Source organism: Muntiacus reevesi, chromosome 1 (genome assembly GCF_963930625.1).
Source record: "Muntiacus reevesi chromosome 1, mMunRee1.1, whole genome shotgun sequence".
Lineage (NCBI taxonomy): Eukaryota > Metazoa > Chordata > Mammalia > Artiodactyla > Cervidae > Muntiacus > Muntiacus reevesi.
Genome location: NC_089249.1, coordinates 152,541,168 through 152,567,821, shown reverse-complemented (window position 1 = coordinate 152,567,821; position 26,654 = coordinate 152,541,168). Strand labels below are relative to the sequence as shown.

General features: G+C 43.9%; 1 protein-coding gene across 1 annotated transcript; it reads left to right on the top strand.

The window, feature by feature from the left end:
* Positions 1 to 354: 354 nt before the first annotated feature.
* SHISAL2A (shisa like 2A) lies at positions 355 to 24,419 on the top strand. Its single transcript, XM_065929010.1, is given in 4 exon segments — positions 355 to 534; positions 9,818 to 9,957; positions 24,166 to 24,255; positions 24,258 to 24,419. Coding segments are annotated over 4 exon segments (561 nt in total). The 5' UTR covers position 355; the 3' UTR covers positions 24,410 to 24,419.
* Positions 24,420 to 26,654: the final 2,235 nt, after the last annotated feature.

The window sequence follows — 26,654 nt, the reverse complement described above, 5'->3', positions numbered from 1 at the left end:
CGGCCCCGCGCTTGGGCGCGATCCCCCGCCCGCCTTCCCGCCCCGCTCCACTCCCACCGCTCCTCGGCCCTCCTCCTTCCTTCCTGTCTCTCCCTCCTCGGCCCCCGCTCTAGGCAAGACCTCTCCGCGCACCCGATTGCCTCTCTGGATCCTCTCCAGACCCTCGGGGACTCTAGGTCTCTCACCGCTCCGTCTGCGCCCATCTGTGGGCCTCGCCGTCTCTGTGTCAGTCTCTGTCTCTCTGTTTATCTCTGCTCTCTGTGTGTCTCTTTCTCGGGCTCACTGCTGTCTCCGTCCGTCAGTCCGTCAGGCCGTCTGGGGGCTCGGGGTGGCGGCTGGCCGCGCGTGGGTCGCGATGAGCGGCGCCTGCACGAGCTACGTGAGCGCGGAGCAGGAGGTGGTGCGTGGCGTCAGCTGCCCGCGACCGGGGGGCGACGCGGCCGCCGTCTTCTGCTGCGGCTTCCGCGACCACAAGTACTGCTGCGACGACCCGCACAGCTTCTTCCCCTACGAGCACAGCTACATGTGGCTCAGGTACCGGCCCTGGCCCTCATCCCACCTAGAACCCCGCTCCCGGCCTAGCCCCCTTGCTCCATCTTCGGCCCAACCGCGTGCTAAACCCGCAATCCTCATCCAAGTGCGCACCCCAATGTCAGCACCGACCCCCACCCCGCCTTTACCCACTCAGGCTCTCACCAACCCAGATCTCCCCTGCAGCCGCTTCTCTGCTCCATCCCCCCATTTTAACTCAACCGTTATTCAGCCATCCTTGAACCTTACCCCAACTCCACCCTGCAAAAGCTTCATTTCATCCCCACTCCAAATGTCATCATCCACCACCCTCAACCCAAATTACATAACAACCCCCACCCTAAGAGCAAACTCCCATCCTGCAGCATTCACAGGCTAACTCCTCCTTTAACTGTGTGCCCAGCAGGGTCCCCTTCCAGATATCATCACCAGCCTCATCCCTGACCTTACCCACTCCCCAGTACTGATCCAAGCCCTTACTCTATCAGGAGCCCTCATCTCCACCTTCATCCTCCCTGAAACTCCACCTTAGCTCTCCTTCCCCACCCTGACGCCAAACATTATCTTGACCTCACTTACAAGCCTTAATACTTCATCAGATGCTATTCCCCAACTCAACCCAAGTCTCAGCCCAACCTCAGTCTTTTAGTTCCCGCTCATATTTAGTCATTCTTTCAGCCACCCTTTCCTGTGAACTTAGCATGCCAGGTCCTGTGGTGAGTTCTGAGTGAAGGCAGATGACCAGAGAATCAGAGTAGCCTTCAAGTTCATCATTAAACAATGACATAATGCCACAGCAGAAGCCAGATCAGTGTATTTGCAGTGAACTCCCACCCACAGGACCCCAGTCTCCTCACTTGTTCAGAGAAGGAGATGATAAAGCCAGTGCTGACATTCCTGGAACCTAATGGTGGAGCTGAGAGGGCAATAGATCAATAGGTCTCCGTCTCTCTGGGTCTCCAAAGGCCTCACCCAGAAAACAGGACCTGGTCCTAAGTCTGCTTGGGAAAACAGGCATCAGCAAAAATGGGGTGGGCCATCTCTGTAGACATTGATCTTCCTGTCCCTGGAGGTATGTGACTGGAGGTTGCATACCCTCTGGGTGGGAAAGGACAGCCTGCCTCAAACCCTCTCTGAGTCACTGTCTTTTCATTTATCAGATGGGGATGATGATGCTGACTAGGGCAAGGGCCAAATGCGATCAAGATAAAGGTAAAATCAGCTTGGCATATGCCACTAACAATTACAGATATCATTGCTTTTTCTAGACAGCTCAGTTTCAAAGGATTTTCAGATGGCCAGGTTTTCAAATTCTGCACATTTGGCTGCTGTCGCCTGCAGAATTATATTCATATATTCTCCATTCATCCATATTTTCGTTCGTTCATTATAGCTTTTTCTTTGTGCCACGTTCTATGCTAGGCACAGTTCAATTGCGAAGTCATGTCCAACTCTTTGCAACCTAATGGACTACAACATGCCAGGCTTTCTTGTCCTTCCCTATCTCCCTGAGTGTGTCCTTCACTGTCTCCCTCAGGTTCACTGAGTTGAGGATGCCATCCAACCATCTCATCCTCTGTCACCCCCTTCTGTCACCAGGAGGAGGGCACCACCTCCTGCCCTCAGTCTTTCCCAGCATCAGTGTCTTTTCCAATGAGCTGGCTCTTCACATCAGGTGGCCAAAGTATTGGAGCTTCAACTTCAGCATCAGTCCTTCCAATGAATATTCAGGGTTGATTTCCTCTAGGATTGACAGGTTTGATTTCCTTGCTGTCCAAGAACTCTCAAGTGTCTTCTCCAACACCACAGTTCAAAAGCATCAATTCTTTGGCACTCAGCCTTCTTTATAGTTCAACTCTCACATCCATACATGACTACTGGAAAAACCATAGCTTTGACTATATGGACCTTAGCAAAGTGATGTCTCTTTTTTAATATGCTGTCTAGGTTTGTCATAGCTTTCCTTCCAAAGAACAAGTGTCTTTTAATTTCATGGCTACAGTCACCATCTGGAGTGATTTTGGAGCCTAAGAAAATAAAATCTGTCACTGTTTCCACTTTTTCCCCAACTGGTTGCCATTAAGTGAAGGGACCAGATGCCATGATCTTAGATTTTTCAATGTTGAGTTTTAAGTCAGATTTTTCACTCCCCTCTTTTACCCTCATCAGAAGGCTCTTTAGTTTCTCTCACTTTCTGCCATTAGGGTGGTGTCATATCTCAGATTATTGATATTTCGTCTAGCGATCTTGATTCCAGCTTGTGATTCATCCAGCCTGGCATTTCGCATGATGTACTCTGCATATAAGTTAAATAAGCAGGGTGATGATATACAGTCTTGAGGTACTCCTTTCCCAATTTGGAACCAGTCTGTTGTCCCATATCCAGTTCTGTTGCTTCTTGACCCACATACAGTTTTCTCAAAAGACAGTGGTCTGTTACTCCCACCTCTTTAAGAATTTTCCACAGTTTGTTTTGATCCACACAGTCAAAGGCTTCAGTGGCATCAATGAAGCAGATGTTTTTCTGGAATTCTCTTGCTTTCTCTATGATCCAGTGAATGTTGGCAATTTGATTTCTGGTTCCTTTTCTAAATCCAGCTTTTACATCTGGAAGTTCTCGGGTCATGTACTGCTAAAGCCTAGCTTGAAAGATTTTGAGCATTACCTTGCTAGCAAGTGAAATGAGTACAATTGTATGGTAGTTTGAACATTTTTTGGCATTGCCCTTCTTTGAGATTGGATTCCAGTCCTGTGGCCACTGTTGAGTTTTCCAAATTTGCTGACATATTGAGTGCAGCACTTTCACAGCATCATCTTTTAGGATTTGAAATATCTTGAATTCCATCACCTCCACTAGCTTTGTTCGTAGTGATGCTTCCTAAGGCCCACTTGACTTCACATTCCAGGATGTCTGGCTCTAGGTGAGTGATCACACCATTGTGGTTATCCTGATCATTAAGACCTTTTCTATATACTTCTTCTGTGTATTCTTGCCACCTCTTCTTAATCTCTTCTGCTTCTGTTAAGTCCATACCATTTCTGTGCTCTACTGTGCCCATCTTTGCATGAAACGTTCCCTTTCTCCTGTTTTCTTGAAGAAAAAAACTAGTCTTTCCCATTCTATTGTTTTCCTCTCTTTCTTTTCATTATTCACATAAGAAGGCTTTCTTATCTCTCCTTGCTATTCTCTGGAACTCTGCGTTCAGTTGGTTATATCTTTACCTTTCTCCTTTGCCTTTTGCTTCTCTTCTTTTCTCAGCTATGTTAAGTCTCTTCAGTCGTTTCTGACTCTTTGTGACTCTATGAACTGTAGCCCGCCAGGCTCCTCTGTCCATGGGATTCTCCAGGTAAGAATACCGGAGTGGGTTGCCATGCCTTTCTCTAGGGGATCTTCCCAACTCAGGGATCGAACCCATGTTTCCTCGGCTCCTACACTGCAGGTGGATTCTTTTACCTTTACTTACAAGGGAAGCCCCCTAGGCTTGGATAGAACTTGGTTCATAAACATCACAGACAGTTTCAATGTGGAGAAGAGAAACTGCAGTCCTCAGGACATTTGGGTGACTCCAGACCCTGAAATAACGCTTCTGGCATGTTCCTGTCCAGCCCCACCATTGCAGGGTGGAGACCTTGTTTTGCTCTGGACTCCCTTTGGCCCTTTTCATGAAAACTGGCCTTTAAAAAATTTGCAGGTAAACACTGTTTCCTTGGATAGTGCTAGAGGAGAATTGCTGTCTTTAAAAGCATGTCTCAGGAAATGAAGACTTCCCCGTGGAGAAGCAGCTGGTGTTATCACATGTCTGGTCTTTCCAAACACCCGTTATCAGTAGTTTCTGTTTTTGATCAAGATGTGAGCCCAAGGGCTGCAGCCGTGCTGAAGGGCAGAACTGGCGGTCAGGCACTGTAGGTACATTATCTCATTTAATCTGTATGGCACCTGGTGAGATAGTGACTTTTATGAATGAAGGAAAATGAAGATCAAAAGGTGAAGGAGTTTTCAACTTATATGTGAGAGAGCCAGGATTCAAACTTAAAACTGTCTGACTCAAAAACCTTAACAAATGTTAACTCACCCCTTCAGTTCTTTCCCAGAAGTCACAGTGGGTTACCTATCTTTCAGAGTCATAGGTCTGTGAAATTCTGGAAGGCTAGTGGCTCTTCAGTCCAGTTACCCACTATCAGCAAGAATCTTTAACTTCATTGAAAAGTGGATTCATCCAGGTCTTGTGCAAACCTGTCTGATAATAAAAAACTCACCACCTCTTGAGTCAGTACATTCACCACAGGACAACTCTGATCATTTGAAGTTCATTTTTTGAATTTTTTTTTGGTCACATCATATGGTATGTGAGATCTCCTTTCCCTGACCAGGTATTGAACCCAGGCAATGGCAGCAAAAGCCCAGAATCCTCACCATTAGACCACCAGGGAGCTTCCTGGAGTTCATCCTTTACTAAGGACAGATTTTGCCCCCTTGGACCCTCCCTTGTTGTTCCCAGCTCTGTCCTTGAAGCTGGTTCCCCTGTCCCCAGGAAGATGTTCAGTGCAGTGCCTACTGTCTGCTAATCTGGAATGCATCCCCCCAACTCTCTCGCCCACTCCTCAAAGGATCCTACTTTTAGAGACTTTTTTCCAGCCAGGTACCCAAAGATGTCCCTTGTAAAGGGTGTGGTCCCAACTTGAGCACAAATCTTCCAGATCAGTCAGTCAGTCAGTCAGTTTAGTCGTTCAGTCAAGTCTGATTCTTTGTGACCCCAGGGACTGCAGCACACCAGGCCTCCCTGTGTCTATCACCAGCTCCCAGAGTTTACTCACACTCATGTCCATTGAGTCAGTGATGCCATCCAACCATCTCCTCCTCTGTTATCCCCTTCTCCCACCTTCAATCTTTCCCAGCATCAGGGTCTTTTCAAATGGGTCAGTTCTTCATATCCGGTGGCCAAAGTATTGGAGCTTCAGCATCAGTCCTTGCAATGAATATTCAGGACTGATTTCCTTTAGGATGGACTGGTTGGATCCCCTTGCAGTCCAAGGGACCCTCAAGAGTCTTCTCCAACACCACAGTTCAAAAACATCAATTTTTTGGTGCTCAGCTTTCTTTATAGTCCAACTCTTACATCCATACATGACTACTGGAAAAACCATAGCTTTGACTATATGGACCTTTGTTGGCAAAGTGATGTCTCTGCTTTTTAATAAGCTGTCTAGGTTTGTCATAGCTTTTCTTCCAAGGAACAAGCGTCTTTTAATTTCATGCTGCAGTCACGATCTGCAATGATTTTGGAGCCCCAAAAAATAAAGTCTGTCACTGTTTCCATTGTTTCCCCATCTATTTGCCATGAAGGATGGGACCAGATGCCATGATCTTAGTTTTCTGAATGTTGAATTTTAAGCCAACTTTTTCAGTCTCCTCTTTCACTTCCATCAAGAGGCTCTTTAGTTCTTCACTTTCTGCCATAAGGGTGGTGTCATCTGCATATCTGAGGTTATTAATAGTTCTCTCGGGAATCTTGATTCCAGCTTGTGCTTCATCCAGTCCAGCATTTCTCATGATGTACTCTGCATAGTGGTTAAATAAGCAGGGTGACAATATACAGCCTTGACGTACTCCTTTTCCTATTTGGAACCAGTCTGTTGTTCCATGTCCAGTTCTAACTGTTGCTTCTTGACCTGTATACAGATTTCTCAGGAAGCAGGTAAGGTTGTCTGGTATTCCCATCTCTTTCAGAATTTTCCACAGTTTGTTGTCATCCACACAGTCAAAAGGTTTGGCATAGTCAATAAAGCAGAAATAGATGTTTTTCTGGAACTCTTTTGCTTATTTGATGATCCAACAGATGTTGGCAGTTTGATCTCTGGTTTCTCTGCCCTTTCTAAATCCAGCTTGAACGTCCGGAAGTTCACAGTTCATATACTGTTGAAGCCTGGCTTGGAGAATTTTGAGCATTACTTTGCTAGCGTGTGAAATGAGTGCAATTGTGTGGTAGTTTGAGCATTCTTTGGCATTGTCTTTCTTTGGGATTGGAATGAAAACTGACCTTTTCCAGTCCTGTGGCCACTGCTGAGTTTTCCAAATTTGCTGACATATTGAGTGCAGCACTTTCACAGCATCATCTTTTAGGATTTGAAATAGCTAAACTGGAATTCCATCACCTTCACTAGCTTTGTTTGCAGTGACGCTTCCTAAGGCCCACTTGACTTCACATTCCAGGATGTCTGGCTTTAGGTGAGTGATCACAACATCGTGATTATCTGAGTCGTGAAGATCTTTTTTGTACAGTTCTGTGTATTCTTGCCACCTCTTCTTAATCTCTTCTGCTTCTGTTATGTCCATACCATTTCTGTCCTTTATTGAGCCCATCTTTGCATGAAATGTTCCCTTGGTGTCTAATTTTCTAAGATTTCCAGTCTTTCCATTCTATTGTTTTCCTCTATTTCTTTGCATTGATGACTGAGGAAGGCTTTCTTATCTCTCCTTGCTATTCTTTGGAACTCTGCATTCAAATGGGTATATCTTTCCTTTTCTCCTTTGCCTTTCGCTTCTCTTCTTTTCATAGCTGTTTGTAAGGCCTCCTCAGACAGCCATTTTGCCTTTTTACATTCTTTTTCTTGAGAATGGTCTTTTTTTTTTTGGCGGGGCGGGAGGGGGGGATAGTCTTAATCACTGCCCCCTGTACAATGTCATGAACCTCCATCCATAGTTCTTCAGGCATTCTGTCTATCAGATCTAATCCCTTGAATCTGTTTGTCACTTCCACTGTATAGTTGTAAGAGATTTGATTTAGGTCATACATGAATGGTTTAGTGGTTTTCTCTACTTTCTTCAACTGAAGTTGGAATTTGGCAATAAGGAGTTCATGATCTGAGCCACAGATAACAGCCTTATAAACAGTGAGTAGATCTAAAAAAAGGAAATAATAATTAATTAAAATATTAAACTAAAAAGTATTAAACTAATACTAAAGAACTAGAAAGTACTACATGCTCAGTGTGGGAAAAAAATAGAAAGGACAGGAGAAACAGAAAAAAAAGCAATCATGGGAGATCCCCAGTGTCTTAGCTTGGGTTCCCTAGAAGACTGGGAAACAAAGGATTTTAAGGCAAGCAATTTACATGACCTATGAGCCTAGAAAATACTGGTACAGGGTGGGGAAGTGAGATGAGAAAGGGAAGGAGCTAATGATGGTGTGCTACCAAGCAAGTCACCACCAAGGTCCGCCAGCGTTTAAACTGCTATCCTGTGCCAGCCACTGTAGTTAGAACATGCATCTCGGAGTCATCCCACCTGAGGGCCAGGAAGCTGGGTATTTACGTATCAGTTTCTTTTAGTCATTGGTTATATGCTGGAGGGAGAGGGGAGGCATCCATTTTTCCTATACTTTTGACCTATTCAGTGTGCAGAGATTCTTCTGGGCCCAAGAAAACTTTCAGGCAAAGAGATACATATGCTGGCATTGAAACCCTGGCCAGAATATTCCAGAATTGTAAGATCCAGCGGGACACGGACAGGACATCCACAGTCTGTGCTATACCCAGAGACAGCCCATTAGCATTTAGTGTATTTCCATCCAGCCTCACCTTGTTATGTTATATGTGTACATGTTATATTCATGTGTTTAAGTTAGGGCTACACTATATATTTAGTAGTGGGTCCTGCCTTTTTCACTTCACCTTAACTCATCAGAATTTATCCTTGATCTTAAATTTTATTTGAAAACATGTTTTTAACGGTTCTGTACTATTCCAATGTAGAGATAGCTAATAATTTATTTAGCCCTGGGGAAGCAGACTCTCCAAAGCTCTAAGGTGTTTCTGTTTAGTGGAAGATAGCCATCAGCTAGCTGGGAGTGAAATCCAGCAGAAATGGCAAAGGCAGGAATCTGAGGCTGGGGTCAGGGTTGGGCTAGGGAAGGCAGAAAAGCTGCAGAAGGAGTTGTAGGCAGAAGGGGCACACAGCCAAGCCTGGTCCTACCACTGGGAGAACATCCCACAATGTCTGACACAAGTTAGGCACTCAGTACTCATTGCTAAGTGCGTACTATGTGCTAGGGCTTGTATAAGGGGAGAACAGAGCCAGTTAAACATGGTCTCAGTATGCCTACAAAGAACACATGAGGAATATGTTGAACTACTATGTGCCAAGAATATTATAGATATTCACTCTCACTACCACCTGAGAGGTGCTATGTTTTGATCATTCTCACTTTTCAGGCAAAGAAGCTGAGACTCAACAGACTTAATAATTTCATCAAGATGTCATATCAAGTTAGTTACAGATCTGGGTCCTAAATTTACCAGGTGGGTCTGTGAGAGTTTCAAAGCTCTTTGCTCTTTCCCTACCACACTGGACTCCCTGACCCAGTGGAAAGTGCTAATGACCCCGAGTAAGGTATCCTGGCTGGGTAGACCTGGCCTGGGAGAAGAAAAGAAAGAGAAAGGGGACCAAGGAAAGCATTGAGGAGGAGACATTGAGATGGGCCTCCAAGGAAGGGTAAAATTCTGATGTGGGGAGATGATGAGAGGGACCATGTGAAACAGAAAGACAGTGGCTCCCTGAACAAGCCAGAAGGTAGTAGTCTGGAGACCAGTTGACCAGGGCCTGACTTGGGGGAGAGGCAACGAGGTTGAGGGGTGAGGGACCAGAAGCAGAAAAGGGGTTCTAGATGTGGAGTCCACACTGACGTGATGACCCACCTGAGACTGGTTCAGAAATTACCTTGAGGGTGGAAGAACAGTTGATATTAAATTGAGGCTTGCTATGTGTCTTGATTTGTAAGAAATGGGGAGGGCTCTTTAAGGTCATCTTCAGGGACTTCTCTGGTGGTCCAGTGGCTAAGACTCTGCTCTCCCAATGCAGGGGGCCCAGGTTTGCTCCTTGGTTGGGGAACCAGATCCTTCATGCCACAGTTAAGTGTTCACATGCCATAACTAAGACCTGGAGCAGCCAAATGAACTATACACAAATAAAAATAATTATTGAAAAAGATCATCTCTAGCTTCTTGGGGTGGCAGCAGGTTGAGGAAAGGAGAGGAGAAAAAAGGGAACACAAATTCTCAACTACATGGTGGCACTGAGCCATGTCAAGTTATGTATGTGGTGAGGACTTGCCACATAGCTGGTGCTCTTTCCCAGGCTTAGGCCCAGAAAGTCTGTTTAAGGGAAGTAGAGCCAGAACGAAAGTTAAGGCTGGCTGATTCTTATAACACCTACAATATTTCTCCTGTAACAGGCTGCCTTCCAAGTCCTTTCCTGACACTCTGCTCCCTTGTGGTTTTCTGTCCCCAGTATTGGTGCTCTTGTGGGCCTGTCCATAGCAGCATTGGTCCTCCTGGCCTTCATTGTCACTGCCTCTGTGCTTTGTTACCTGTTCATCAGCTCAAAACCCCACACAAAGTTGGACCCAGACTTAAACTTACAGACTACAGGTAAGAAAGGGGCCGCGTGATTTCCTTGTATTCAGCAAGCTAGCACCTTTTCAGAGGGGAGATATTTGGAAATGATGTTGGAATATTTGCCTCACGTGTGTTTCTGGAATTTTAAGAAGCACCAGCACATTTTGCAGGAGGTTCATGATATGAATATTTCCATCACAAACTCTTCATGTGCTCATTGATAATCAAAATAATTCTATATTTGTTACAGGAAGATATTACTAAACATCCTACAATATAGAGGACTGCTGCTGCTGCTGAGTCGCTTCAGTCATATCTGACTCTGTGTGACCCCATAGACGGTAGCCCACCAGGCTCCTCTGTCCCTGGGATTCTCCAGGCAAGAACACTGGAGTGGGTTGCCATTTCCTTCTCCAATGCATGAAAGTGAGAAGTGAAAGTGAAGTCGCTCAGTCATGCCTGACTCTTAGCGACCCCATGGACTGCAGCCTACCAGGCTCCTCCATCCATGGGATTTTCCAGGCAATAGTACTGGAGTGGGGTGCCATTGCCTTCTCCGATATAGAGGACAGTACCCTATGATAGAGTTATCTGACCCAGAACTTCCCTGGTGGTTCAGCAGTTAAGACTGTGCTTTCAGGACAGGGGGCACAGATTCTGTCTCTGGTTAAGGAAGGTCCCACAGGCTGCATAACAAGGTCAAAACAAAACAAAAAAAGGGTTATCTGACCTACAATGTCAATAGTATTGATGTTGAGAAACCTTAGAATAGAAAAAGACTCCAGAAAGAGACTAATTAAAATATAGTAACATGAATAAAATATTTAATTTTTAAAATAAGAGAAATATTAGCAAATTTGCCTCCAACTAATGCAAATAACACAAAAGAGACTATATATAAAGCTAAAAAAACAAGTGGTGGACTGCAAAGATATTGTCAATACAGACGCACCGTCAACCCTCATTATTTGCAGATTCGATATTGGTGAATTTGCCTACTTGCTAGAATTAATTTGTAACCACAAAAATCAATACTTTCAGTTTTCTGAGGTCATCTGCAGACGTGGATGTGCACAGAGCAGCAAAAACTTTGAGTTGCCCTGTCACACTGAGGTTGCCCAGCTGAGGCTGCACAAAGCCAAGCTTGCCTTTTTATTTCAGCTCTCATACTATCAACAAGTGTTCTTTTCATGGTATATTTAGTGTCACATTTTTGCATTTTTGTGCTTTTATTGGCAATTTCGCTGTTGAAAATGGCACCCAAATATAACATTGAAGTGCTATGTAGTATTCCTCAACATAAAAAGGCTGTCATGTGTCTTATGGAAAAATACATGTGTTCAATACACTTTGTTCAGACAGGAGTTATAGTGCTGTGGGCCATGAGTTAAATGTTATCAATTAGTAATATACATTAAATAAGGTATCTTTAAGCAGAAACATACACAAAGCAAAGTTAATATATTGATTAGTTGACAAAAATGTGACCAGAGGCTCACAGGAACCTAAATTTGTATTTCCCTAAACCACCTTTATGGCAGAAAGTGTAGAGGAACTAAAAAGTCTCTTGATGAAAGTGAAAGAGGAGAGTGAAAAAGTTGGCTTAAAGCTCAACATTCAGAAAACTAAGATCATGGCATCTGGTCCCATCACTTCATGGCAAATAGATGGGGAAACAGTGGAAGCAGTGACAGATTTTATTTTTGGGGGCTCCAAAATCACTGCAGATGGTGGTTGCAGTCATGAAATTAAAAGACGCTTACTCCTTGAAAGGAAAGTTATGACCAACCTAGACAGCATATTAAAAAGCAGAGAGATTACTTCGACAACAAAGGTCCATTTAGTCAAGGCTATGGTTTTTCCAGTGGTCATGTATGGATGTGAGAGTTGGACTGTGAAGAAAGCTGAGCACCGAAAAATTGATGCTTTTGAACTGTGGTGTTGGAGGAGACTCTTGAGAGTCCCCTGAACTGCAAGGAGATCCCACCAGTCCATCCTAAAGGAGATCAGTCCTGGGTGTTCATTGGAAGGACTGATGCTGAAGCTGAAACTCCAGTACTTTGGCCCCCTGATGTGAAGAGTTGACTCATTGGAAAAGACCCTGATGCTGGAAGGAATTGGGGGCAGGAGGAGAAAGGGACGACAGAGGATGAGATGGCTGGATGGCATCACCGACTCAATGGACATGAGTTTGAGTAAATTCTGCGAGTTGGTGATGGACAGGGAGGCCTGGCATGCTGTGATTCATGGGGTCGCAAAAAGTCGGACACGACTGAGTGACTGAACTGAACTGAAGGAGCAATGATTCAGTATTTGCTAATTCAGTGTTAATGGTAACTTAATAGAACAAAATAACAGCAAATAATGGGCTTCCCTGGTGACTCAACAGGTAGAGAATCCGCCTGCAATGCCTGGGATTCAAAGACCTGGGTTTCCAGGTCTTTTGGAAACCCTGGGATTCCAAAGACCTGGGTTCAATTCATGGGTTGGGAAGATCCCTTGGAGAAGGGAACGGCCACCCACTCCAGAAGTCTGGCCTGGAGAATTCCATGGATTGTATAGTCCATGGGGTCGCAAAGAGTTGGACACGACTGAGCAACTTTCACTTTCCCTTTCCTCGTGGCTCAGTGGTAAAGAATCTGCTTGCCAAGCAGGAAATGCAGGTTTGATCCCTGGGTTGGGAACATCCCCTGGAGAAGGAAGTGGCAACCCTCTATAGTATTCTTGCCTGGGAAATCCATGGACAGAGGAGCCTCACAGGCTATAGTCCATGGGGTCACAAACACTTGGACACGACTTACTGGCTGAGCATACATGCACAGTAAATAATGGGAATCAACTGTATATAAAATAGAGACAAGATTGACATCCAGGATATATAAGTGCACCTTTAAACACATGAGAAAAACATAATCCACCAAAAAAAAACATATGCCCAACACACATGAAAAGATGCTCTACCTTACTAATAATCAGGAGAATGCAATTTAAGAATGATACGCCTTTTCAAAAAATGATTTAAAAATCAATTACATTGGCAAAAATAAAAAATGGATCGTACTGGTAGTGAGACGGTTACACGGGGGAATGGGTAATCTCGTATACCACTGATAAAGATAAATTGGCAAAACCACTTGTAGAGGATTTTGGCACTATCCATTTAAACTGAAAATGTATATAGCCTAGTAGTGATTCCACTTCTAATTATCTGCCTTAGAGACACTAGGAGAGGACTTGTAAAGATGGGTACCATGACAATTTGTCACACTGGAAATAAACTAAATGTCCATCAACATAGGAGGAATGAAAAATAATACTGTCGTTAAAAGGAATGCATTAATTCTAAATAGACAATTTCATTTGCTACTCATAATAACCAGGTGGTGTATAGATCTTATGAAAATCTATTTTACAGATGTGAAGACTAGGGCCCACATACCTAGTGAGTGAATGGTAGAGCCAACTCCATCTCCACCTTCCTTCTTCTCCTTATCCCTGTGCCGAGGAAGGGAAGTCCCTACTTGATGCCAGACACTGTTTGAAACTTTACATGCACTATCTTGTCTAATTTTCCAAACTACCCCAGTGAGGTGGGTATTATTATCGCCCATCTTACGGATGTGAAAACCATGTTTCAAAGAGGTCAGATGACTTGCCCACGGGGTCACAGTTTGTAAATTGCAGAGTTGTCATTCAAATATGTGTGTTTTTTTGCCTCCAAAGTCCTATTCTTTCTACCTCACCAGGCCGGGTTTGTAGGGTGCTTATGCCCTGCTCCCCTCATGTCTCCCCACCCTATCGCCTGCAGCCTTTCTAAATCAATGGAACACAGTTCACCTGGCGGTCCTGTGAATGAAGACCACCCTCCAGCTTTTCACTGCTCAACCACCGGCTGGATATTTTGATTATTCAATCACCAGGGTTTGATACAGCTGTGTTCTTGCTTTTTGCTTCTTATTTTTAAAATGGAAAATGCACTTCCTGTTTATTAAATAACAGCGCTCAGCTCTCTCCTTCTTTTGCCCAAACTCAGCTCTTAGTTCCTTCCTTTCTTCTTCATGAAGTGCTGTCCTCTCCTTCCTCTGAACCCACAGCATCAGCCCAACATTTGGGTTGATTAAACCCAGCATCAACATTTACAGGCCACTACCTTACACTCATCAGAGCTTTCCCCCGTACACAGACTTTCATCTGTTTTTGTCTCCTTCTACAGTAGGACCTGTAGAGAGATTGTGTGTGCATGCGAGTGTGCTAAGTTGCTTCAATCATGTCCAACTCTGTGCGACCCTATGAGCTGTAGCCCGCTAGGCTCCTCTGTCCGACATGGGATTCTCCAGGCAAGAATACTGGAGTGGCTTGCCATGCCCTCCTCCAGGGGATCTTCCCAGCCCCGAGACTGAATCCAGTCTCTTCTGTCTCTTGCATTTGCAGGCAGGTTCTTTACCACTAGCACCACCTGGGAAGCCCATAGAGCGATCATTAGCCCCATTTTACAGGAGAGGAAATCAAGGTTCAGCCAAGGGAAGGGAATTGGCCCAAGTCTACGCAGCTAGTGGGCTTGTGATGCTGGGATGTCAACTCCAATTTCCCTCCTCTAAAACCCACAATCATTACACACTGTACCTTGGGTCCTGATCTCTGAGCCTGGGGGCAAGGGTGGGGTGGGGAGTTCCTTGACAAGAGCAGAGTAAAAATAGAACAGTTTCTGAAAATAGGCTCCTTTTGCTGCACAGGTATTCTCTACTGTCCCATCAACCCCATCCCACCCATCCCTCAAACTTGGGATACAGTGAAGACCGTAGCTTTCTCATTCTTGTACTTTGTGAGGAACTATCTTGATCAGAGACTGACCAGGCACCTACTTCTGTGCTAGGCACTATGCCAAGGACTTTAAACACATTATCCATTTAACCTGTTCAACTACTTTAGGTTATTATCAACTCTATCTTACAGATGGGGTGAGTGAGGTAAGTATTCTAACCTAGGTACCTTTAATAAGAGATTAAAAATGGGAGGTGGGGAGACATCCTCCTCTGAAAAAGGTTGGTGGGGATATCATTAACCAGTCTGTTTCATAAACTCATCTCTCACCTCTCTCATTCATTGCTGGTGTGAATACAGTTAACAACCACCTCAGAGAATTATTTGGCATTAACTGGCTTGTGGCTCTGATGCTCAGTTGTGTCTGATTCTTTGCCGCCCTATGGACTGTAGCCCGACAGGCTCCTCTGTCCATGGAATTCCCCAGGCAAGAATACTGGAGTGGGTTGCATGTCCTACTCGAGAGGATGTTCTCGACCCAGGTATTGAACCCATACCCGGGTCTCCTGGGTCTCTCGCATTGGCAAATGAAGTCTTTACCACTAGCACCAACCACCTGGGAAGCCCCTCTAACTCTTAGGGCTCCTGGGAATCGAGCCAGATGTTCTCAGTTTATCAATGGGTTGCTGAGGCCCAGAATGTGGCAGTGATACGCCCAAGGTCACCCAGACAATTGGCCAAGACTTTGCCTCCAGGGCCAAAGATCTTTTCCTATAGCAGGCCCTCTGACCTTCCAGGAAGTGTTCCACTTCCTCAGAGCCCACTGCTTTTTACTTAACCACACTTGAGGAGGTGATACATATGACCCAAACAAGCCTCAGAGATGGGTCAGTCTTGACTCATCTCCAATCAGGGAGAAAATCTGAGAACTCCTTTCCTGCTGGTCACCATAGGCTAAGACTCCAGGCAATGGGCGGACTGGCCAAAATGTCCCTGAAAAAAGATGGGAAGGCACAACCCCGCTGGGATGTCAGAGAACCTGGCACTGATTCTGTGGCTTTGTTACTCTCACTGTGTGGCCTTAGGCAAGTCACTTCTCCCTGGACCTTAATTTACTCTGTAAAATGTGTAAAATAATACCCACTAAGAAAGCAATAAAACTAGAGATGATGCTTTCATTGGAACTCAGTTTCTGATACATGGTGGCTTTTAAAAATGAGTAACCCTCATTTTTATTATTGTTAGGCATTTAGATTTTTACTTGTTAGTCGCCTCAGACTGTTGATATGTCAAAGATAGGAATCGTGTCTTAAATGCCTTTGTGTCCCCAGCACCTAGCAGAGTTCCTAACCTATACTAAGGGTAGACTTGTTCTGTGGAAAGAGCCCAAGCTTTGGAATCAAGTAGAACTGAAAGTGTATCCTGGATCCAGTACTAATAGCTGTGTCAATGGTAACCTTTTCTGTCTGTATTTGTCTATAACATGAAATAATAACACTCACCTCAGAGAATTGTTAGAAGAATAGAATAAGATTATTGTGCCAGCGTGTTTTAGCCAAACATGAATCTTCTCACTGTAACTTGAAAATTGAATCTTTTATATGTGCCTTTAGGCATCCTCTCCTCTTGGCTAGCACCTTTATAAGATGGAACTTCCTGCCTCAGGCTTCAGGCACCACTGAGGGACTTTAATAACTTTCATTATATATCGGCCAGAGGAAGAGGCAGAAATAGTGTACTCAAGAGTTGGCCCACTGCCTATTTTGCTGGTTTCCCTGGAAGGGGATTGAAGAGTTGTGGATTTGAAGACCCTGGGATACTCATGTGAGGGAATCCATGGCATCTGGGAAAGAGAATCATGTGAAAAAAAGGCATATTGGGCCCACAAATTCATTGTGAACCTGCATTTTGATGTATCTGCCAAAAAAAAATGCATGAAATCTCAGGTCATGTTAACGGAATTATAGAGTCTGGAAGCAAGAGAATGATGATCCTTCTTTACCCCCAGTTGATAGAACACATCGGCCATCACATCTCAGAGGTAACATGTTAGCATCCACTCCACAGGTTCACAACTTTGGGTTCCAAATATATTACTCAAGGGTCCCCAAATATAGCAATGAGGATTCTTGAACAATTTCCAATATTTCAAAGCTTTTACTGGGACCAAGTTTCTTTGTTTTGAGCTAGAATTGTATTAGGCTAAGGAGGGTACGACTGAAGTGACTTAGCAGTAGCAGTAGCAAGGAGGATAATTAGCATGGGCTCTTTCCTGCTAATCAGAACTCTTTGATTAACAGAAAATGGTCTTGGGGAGTGGGAGGCTAGTACCTAATAAAGGCAATCCATTAAAGAGACAGAATTCTTTACAATTTGGAATTCAAGGGAAAAGAAATAGAAAAATGAGGTCAGCCCTACTTTCTACCCCATTTGATAGAATAGTAACTGAGATCCATAGAGGAGAAGGGGTTAGCCCAAGGTAGTGTAATAATTTAATATCCGGATGAGGATTTAAGCCAAGGTTTTATAACTCCTAAAAGCCCAAGGATTCCTCCCAACTCCTGACTGCCTGCGGCTCAGAGCCCCACAGTTTAAGAGGAACCTTGACCAGTCAATCAGAAGATGATCAGAGGTGAGTGACCAGCTTGGTCTGAGAACCAGATTATGTGCCTCTGGGCTGAAGAGCTGGGAACATTTGGCCCTGAGCAAAGTAGGCTCAGGGCTCACACACAGCCCAGGACCCCAGGCCTCTGCAAGGCTGTCCTGGGGCATGAGGAAGAGACATTTTGTGAGATGTCAGAGAACAGAGTTGAATCAATGGCAGAAGCCATAGGGAGGCAGATGTTGATTGAAAAAAGCTAGGTCTTTCTTAGACTAAGACCTGAAATTCTTTCATAAAGTGCACCCTCAAAGTTACATGAGGGCTATATTTGGTTCATCAATTTGTAACTCTCCATTTAAAAAAAAGAGCACCCCCAAGCCTGGAAGGTAACCAGGAAAAGGCTAAATGTGGGATTCACTGAAGGAGACTCTTGCATTGAATAGAAAATTGAACTAAATCCTTGTGCCAAATGGAATGCCTTAAAATGCAAGCTTAAATACCAAAAAATCCCAAAGAATCTACAAAACACACACAGAGAGACACTATAAACAACCTCCTAAACGTAATAAGTGCACTTAACAAGGTCATAGTATGTAAGGTCAGAACCAAATATCAATTGTATTTATATATGTATCAGTGACAAACAACTAAAGATTAAAATTTTAAATATAGGGACTTCCTTGGAGGTCCACTGGTTAAGAATCTGCCTGCCAATGCAGGGGACAACAGGAGTTCAATCACTGCTCTGGGAAGTTTCCACATGCCTCGAGGCAACTGAGCTCTAATGCCGCAGCTACTGAGCCTGTTTCCCAAAGCCTGTGCTCCACAACAGGAGGAGCCACAGTGATGAGAACCCTGCCCACTGCAACTAGAGAGGCGCTCTCACTTGCCACAGCTAGAGAAAGGCTGCCTGCAGCAACAGGGACCCAGTGCAGCCAAATAAATAAATATTTTCTAAAAAGACAGACCTTTAAAAAATAAAGTATCATCTATAATCACTCTACAAAATGAAATAATGAGGTATAAAGCTAACAAACATGTATAGGATCAATACAATAAAAGCTACAAAATGCTAGTGAAGAGAATCAAAGAAGACCTAAATAAATGGAGAGATACACTATGTCATGGGCTTCCCTGGTGGCTCCCTGGTAAAGAATCTGCCTGCCAATGCAGGAGACACAGGTTTGATACCTGGGTCAGGAAGACCCTCTGAAGGAGGAAATGGCAACTCACTGCAGTATTCTTGCCTGGAGAATTCCACGGACAGAGGAACCTGGCGGGCTACAGTCCACAGCGTCGCAAAGAGTCAGACATGACTGAGCAACTCACACACACACACACACACACACACACACACACACACACACTATGTCATGAATTGGAAGACTCAACATAATAAAGATACAAACCATAGCAGCTCTTTGGTATATATAGACAAACTGATTCTAAAATTTATATGGAAAGACAAAGGAAATAGAGTAGCTAAAATAATATTGAAAGAGATAAAGTTGGAAGAAATCACCCTACTTGATTTTAAGACATTATAGAGTAACAATAATGAGGACAGTTTGGTATTGGAGGAGGGACAGACACCTAGATCAAGGTAAAACTGATTGAGTGTCATTTCAGGGGCTCTGAAGAGCCCAGGTACCATAGTCTTTTATACCTCAGTGCAGAAAAGAATTCAGCAAGAGGCAAAATGATAGATAAGAAGGGATTTACTAGACTAGGAAGCTTGTGAGGTTTACAAGCCAGCAGGTGAGAAATGCCTCGCCCCAAGAACCTACTGGGCTACAGTTTTATAATCAAAGGAAAAGTGGGGAGGGGGAGAAGAACTTTGTCTTTCTTGAGTAGATGTCATGCTTCCATCATCATCTTCTCCTCCTTTGGGCAGGGGAGTTTTTTGTCCGCACATGGTCAAGCTTAGGTTTACAAATGACTGTTTTTTATGTGTGCAGAGAGCATGTCCTGGGGATCATTAACTTACTGAGCTCACTGAGCAGGGTGTGGGTCTCATGCCACCACTGTTTTATTGTTTTGGGGCATGTCTCGTCCTTCTGTTACATGGTTTTGTTGCTAAGCAAGACTGCTTGGTTTCAGGGTTAAGCCACGAAACCCACTTTCTTGAGTAATCATTAACTTATAGGGGTCTCTCATATTTTTTTAAATCCACCGTGTAATTTTTATGGTTAAGCAAACCTGCTTTCTTGAGTGATCATTAACTTATAGGTGTCTCTCATATATTTTCTACTTACAATCCCCTAGTGAGATTAACTATTTAATCATCTACTTTGTTCCTATCAAAGATATAGACCCACATCATATGTATGTCCAAAAGATTTTTGACAAAGGTATAAAAGCAATTCAGTGGGGTAAGAATAGTCTTTTCAATATATAATGTTGAAACAAATAGACATCCATAGGTTAAAAAAACACCTTTTACATAACCTCATACTTTATATCGGAAGAAGGCAATGGCACCCCACTCCAGTACTCTTGCCTAGAAAATCCCATGGATGGAGGAACCTGGTAGGCTGCAGTCCATGGGGTCACTACGAGTCGGACACAACTGGGCGACTTCACTTTCACTTCTCACTTTCATGCATTGGAGAAGGAAATGGCAACCCACTCCAGTGTTCTTGCCTGGAGAATCCCAGGGACAGGGGAGCCTGGTGGGCTGCCGTTTATGGGGTCACACAGAGCCGGACACGACTGAAGCAACTTAGCAGGAGCAGCATACTTTATATAAAAATTAACCCAAAATAAATTATGGACCAAAATGTAACCTATACAACTATAAAACTTTTAGAAGAAAACAGGAGAAGATCTTCATGACCCGGGGCTAGGCAAAGAATTTTTAGACAAGCCATCAAAAGCACAAAAACATATGTTAGTCATTGATCTAGATCAAAATTCAAAATGTTTGTGCTGATAAAGACTCTATTAAGAAGATGAAAAGAAGAGCCTTTAACTGGGAAATAATATTCACATATCTGACAAAGGACTTTTACCCAGAACATATAAAGAATCCCCTGAACTCAGCATTAAGAAAACAAACAGGGCTTCTCTGGTGGCTCAGTGGTAACGAATCTATCTGTCTGCCAATTCAGGAGACCTGTTTGATCCCAGATCCAGGAAGATCCCACAAGCAGCAGAGCAACTAGGTGTGCACACGAGCGTGCACATCACAACTACTGAGCCTGCGCTCTAAAGCCTGGGAAACACAACTGCTGAGCCCACACGCCACAGCCACTGAAACCTGTGTGCTCCAGAGCCTGTGCTCCAAAAGAAGCACCACCGCAATGAGAAGCCCATGTACCATAACTAGAAAGTAGCCTCTGCTCGTCACAGATAGAGAAAAACCCACACAGCAACAAAGATCCAGCACAGCCAAAAATAAATTAATTAAAATTAGAAACAAAAAAAATAAGAAAACAAACAATGTTGTTAGAAAATGAGCGGGGTAAGAATTGAACTGATACTTTACTGAAGAGGAGATGCAGATAGCAAATAAGTACATGAGAATATGTTTCATCTTCATTAGCCATTAAGGAAACACATTGTAAAGCCACAATGAGATACCACTTCTCGCCTATCAGGATATTAAAGTAAAAACACTGACAATTCCAAGGGAGGTTAGAGCAACTGGATCTCTTACACATTTTTGGTGGGAATTAAAATGATATATAGCCACTTTGGAAGAGAGTGTTTTCATAAAGTTAATCATCCTCACTATATGTATTAGTTTCCTGTGACCACTGTATCAGATTACCACAAACTTGGTGGCTTAATATAGCAGATGTGTATTCTCTCACAGGTCTCAGGGCTGGAAATTCAAAATCAGTTTTACTGAGCAGAAATCAATGACTCCACACGAGAGTCTGTACCTTGACTGTTCCAGTTTCTGGTGACTGCCAGCATTCCTTTGCTTGTAGTTCACTCTAGTCTCTACCTCTGTCTTTACATCACTATCTGCGAGTGTCTATCTCCCTCTGCCTTTCTTCTATAAGGGCACTTGTGATGGCGTTTAGGGCCCATCCAGATAATTGAGGATAATCTCACCTCACAATCCTTAATTTCATCACATCTGCAAAAACCATAGAAGTTAACAGTTACAGGTTCCAGAAATTGGGACCTGATATATTTGGGGGTCACCATTCAGTCCACTATACCATTCAAAACAATACTATTATTATTATCCTAGAGAAATGAAAATGTATGTCTGTACAAAAACCTATACACAACTGCTCGTAACAGCTTTATTTTTAACAGACAAAAACTAGAAACAACCCAAAGGTTCTTTAATGGGCAAATGGTCCAACCATATAATGGAATATATGCAGCCATAAAAACAAATGAACTATCAATACACATAACTACTTGAATGGATTGCAAGGGTATTAAACAGAGTAAAAAAAGCCCATCTCAAAAGGTTGTACACTGTATAATTCATCTGCATAACATTTCTTAAATGACAAAGTTATGAATGGAGAAGGGGTTAGTGGTTACTAGAGTTAGGTTTAGGAGGAAGTTCTGACTTAAAGGGGTAGCATGAGGAAATTTTTCTTTGTGGTGATGGGACAGTTCTTTGTCTTGATTGTGGCAGTGATTATATAAAACTGTACATATGATAGGGCTTCCCAGGTGGCACTAGTGATGAAGAACAGCCTGCCAACGCAGGAGACAAAAGATGCGGGTTTGATGGTTGAGTCAGTAATATCTCCTGGAGGAGGGCATGGCAACCAACCCACTCCAGTAATCTTGCCTGGAGAGTCCCATGGACAGAGAAGCCTGGCAGGCTACAGTCCACAGGGTCACAAAGAGTTGGACATGACTGAAGCAATTTAGCATGCATGCACACGTGCATACACGTGATAAACTTTCACAGTACTAAACACCCAAAAAAAAGTCCATATGAAAAAAATGGGTAAAATTGAATAGGATTTGTAGTTTAGTCAGTTGTACTATATTAATGTCAGTCTCCTAGTTTTGAAATTACTCCATGGTTAATATAAGATACTATCATTGGGGAAAGCTAGGTGAAGGGTACAATGGAATTCTCTACTATTTTGTAACTTTTTGCGAGTCTTAAATTATCAAAAATAAAGAGTTCAAAACAAACAAGAAAATGTATTTGCTCTGTAAATGAGAAGTCCAAAAGCAGGGTGAACTTTAGGAATGGTTTAAGTGGAAGTTCAGTATCCTCAGGCTTGTGGCTCCATCCTCTGAGATTCTCACAACTCTGCCCTCTTGTGTTAGCTTTCTCCTCAGACTGATTTTTCCCATGGTAGTAAGTTGGTTTCCAGAAGTCCTTGGGACTGTGTTCTTTTTGTTCCCATCTAGTCAGGGGAAGAAAGAAGGAGCACTCTCTTCCTTCATTCCTCCCCTGGGGGAGGAGGAGGCCTGACTCTGACTGGACCACCTCAGGTCATGTGCCCAATCACTATATCCAGGGAAATGCTATGCACAGATTGCCCACCACTGTAGCAAAAGAACAGGATTACTTGGTAGACTCCTATCAGTCAGGGCCCTCTGCTGGAGCTGAGATGGGGTCAATCCCAAGCAAAGAGAATTGCTGGGTGGAAAGAGGGTGGAATGGGTGGAACGGATGTTGTGTAGCCAACTCCAGTGTCCCATACAGCCTCCTTCTTGAAATTCCCTCTTTCCTTGTTTTCAGAGGAACCATTCATCCTTGGTCTCTTCCATCAATAGGTTTTAAAGTATAGGAATTTTCTAGATAAAAAAGGTATAAAATGCAATTCCAGACAGAAGAAACAGTAAAAGCAGAGACTCAGAGATATGAAGGAATGGACCCATTTAGGGAACAATAAAATTGTGGTGTAGTAAAGCACTGAGTTCTTCAGAGCAGAGTAGTAGTGAAAAAGCTAGAGAAGGGTTGGGCCCATGCCTAAAGAACCTTGAATGCCACCTCAAGTATCACAGGTCATGGGAAGACATTGAATGCTTTTGAGAAAGAGTAGTACATGGACTCCTTAACCTTAGAAAGATCTCTCTGGAAGATGGCCCATCCAAAGGCTGTCTTTTGGTCTGGGCAGAAGAAAATGAAAACCTGATTAGTGTGGTGCCTTGAGGATGGAGAAAATGGGTGGATACAGCAGATAGTGATATGGTGGAATTAACAGGACCGACCTTGGAAAGGGGTAGGGAGAGAAGGTGTGAGAGTTAACACTTGATACACTTGATTTCTAGCTTGAACACTTGATACATCTTTTATTCAGAAAAGGCAAGAGTGCTTAATTGTGTCAAATGCAAGTCAAAGGAGATGATGATTTGTAAGTAACTATGGGATTTAGTGACAAAAAGTTTTAAGTTGTGTTGCAGGCAGAAACCAAGTAGGTTGCAGCAGAATGTCATGAATGGGAAGTGGGAAATAATATGGCCAAATGAGCTTCCTATCAAGTCCAGGTATAAAAGGAGGAGAGGATCAAGCAGTAGGTGAAGAGAGTCATGAAATCTATCCTTAAAGCAAAGAACAATATATATTTTTTAAATTACTGCACTTTCCTGCAGTCTAGCTGTGTAGTCAGCCTGAATCTTCATCTAACAAGTGAGTTTTTAATAGTAACTATCCTATGAGTTTATGTTGAAGGTGAAGTCTTCATATCTGCTAGCAATTGTTTATTGTCTGTCCCCTCCATTACACTTTAAGTTCAAGAGAAACACTGACAGCTTGTAGTTCACAGTGTGGTATACTATTAATGAGTATTTGTTTAAATGAATGATGCATTTAAGGCTCTGAGCCCACCCCTGTCCAAGGTAAGCACGCAGGGAACCTAGCCAACATGTATAATATGACCCTGATGGAAAGGAAGGGCTTACAGAAGGAAGCCCCATGCCCTTGGCTTGCTGTTTTCCAGACCCTGATGAGGTACCCCCTGATTGCCAAGGTGGAAACATGGGCAACTTGGTGGAGGTGCCAGGAGTGAGCCCTCTCAGGCAGAGTCACCCTTCCTGAACTCATGGCTGGACTGCAATGAGGAGCAGGCTAAGGATCCCAAACTCCCCCTCCAGCACTGCTTCATGGCTACAGTGACCGCCGGTGACCTTCCCGGGAGCCCTGAGGAGGTTCCTGTCCCCAATCCATTATACCCAGCCCCATAAACATCCAATAAATGTCTATACACCACCGTCTTCTGGAGTCTCTTTTTGGTGTTTAAAAAAAAAAAAAGGGTGGGAGTGGGGATAATCAAAGGGACTTTGGAACCTAACAGGATAAATGAGTGCTTTTCCTAGCAAACCCACTCAGGTTCCACTGTGAACCCAGCTACAGTGCTCTGCCTGGCCCACTGTGGGCCGAAGGGAGTTTAGACATGGGTCCCCAGTAAAATGATCATGACAACTCCATGTGATCAGGGAGAAGTCTGGGGCCTGTGGAGATTCAGAGGAGCCCCTCACCTAAACCGGGGAGTCAGAATTCTGACTTAGTCTTCCTGCCACAAAGCAGATGTACTTAGGAAATCCAGGGAAGATGACTGGGACCCAGAAGCAATGACTTCTGCCTCTCCAACAGCTCAGCATTGCTCCTTAAGTGAGTCCCTTGCCAAGGAACAGAATGAGAAGGAATAGAGCATACTCACTGGACTTCCCAGGCGGTGCAGTGGTGAAAAATCCACCTGCCGGTGCAGGAGACACAAGAGACGTGGGTTTGACCCCTGAGTCGGGAAGATCCTCTGGAGAAGGACATGGCAACCCACTCCAGTATTCTCGCATGGAAAATTCCATGGACAGAGGAGTCTGACGGGCTATAGCCCATGGGATCAAGAAGAGTCGGACATGACTGAGCACAGCATTAATATTACTAGAGAGTACATACGCAGGACCCAGCCATGTTTAATATCATTCAGCTCCTCAGGTGAATGAAAGAGTGAATAATCAAGTGAGTGAGGGAATGAATGGTGAATAGGCTCCACAGCATGGCTTTGGTAAAGTCCCTTAGTCTCTCTGAGTCTCAGTTCCCTTGCAGGGTTATGGTGAGTGTTGAGATGATGAATATGAACTCTCTTCCTAAACTTGAAAGTGCTACAAAGACTTAAAAAATTATAGGTGAGTATTTTTCAATGTAGCATAGTGATTAAGAGCAGGGACTTCTGAGCCAAATGCCTGGTTCAAATCCCATCCCTGCCCTTACTTGCTAAGTAACATTTGTACCTAATCATCTGTACAAGCAGGGATAACAGTAATATTTACCTCATAACATTTGGGGGAGGATTAAATCACTTCATCCATGTGATTAGAACAAGGTTGGCAAATGGAAAGCATTGTATTATTTCCTTTTATTAGGTTTTAAAATACTATTAGTCTGACAGCAAAGGAATCTTAGGGTAGGATGCTACTGCCGCCCCTCTCTCCCAGCTGGTCTCCTTATCTTCATTTTGTCAGTGGCTTTAGGCTTTTCCTTGAGGGTATAAGGCAAGGATGGGAAGACTCAGTAGCCACGGAAAGCAGTTCTTGACATTTTTGACATTGACATGATCTGCTGCTGGATTTGGCAACAGTGAAATGGTCACTCTTAGACATGTGTGTGTGGGGCCTGAACCAGCCAAGGACACATGGCAGGTGGGAAGGTTGGGTGAGTCACCCTCAGAAGTGCCCTGGGCTACAAATCAAGAGACCTCAGTTCTGGTCTTGCTTTATTTGCTGTCTTGTGTGGTATGTGTGTGTGTTATTTTCACCACTCTAAACCCAGCACCTTTGTCCCCTTATTGTACATTCCGTGGTGTTTATCCTGTTCAGGTTACCAGAAACAACAGGGAATTATCCACAGCTCCTCCCGTCAAGGAGTCCATATGATGGGTGAGGCGGGCACACAAAAAAAGCAGTGGACCCACTGTGACCCTTCATGCCGCTTGAGGGAGGAACAAGCGATGTCTGAGCTGAATCATCAGAGATGAGTCAGTTTCCAGGTAAGACAGAATCATTAGAAATTATGGCCAGAGTACAATCTGTTCGAAAACAGTAGGAAAAAGCCTAGCACAGCCTAAGAATTGCAAGTCATTTGTTGTGGAGAGAGCTTAGGGGGTGTGTGTGCACGCATCTGTGGCGGGAATGGGTGACAGGGGGTGTAGTCACTGATGGACTTTGTGACCTTCCACAGGACAGATCCTGTTTGTCTCCTTGGTATCCACATCAGGAAAATCCTCAGAGATTTTTCCTCAGAGCACCTTCTGGCAGGTTAAAGGAAGAATCCTATAAGGACCTTACTTTTAGACTGCTTTTGGTCTGTTGCGGGGGGGGGGTGGGGGGGATCTGTAAATTCCAAAAATTCAAATGGTCATCAGTGGCCTAAGCGGTGGTCCTCAAACTTCAGCCAGCGTCAGAATCAGCTGGAGGGCTAGTTTAAAACATA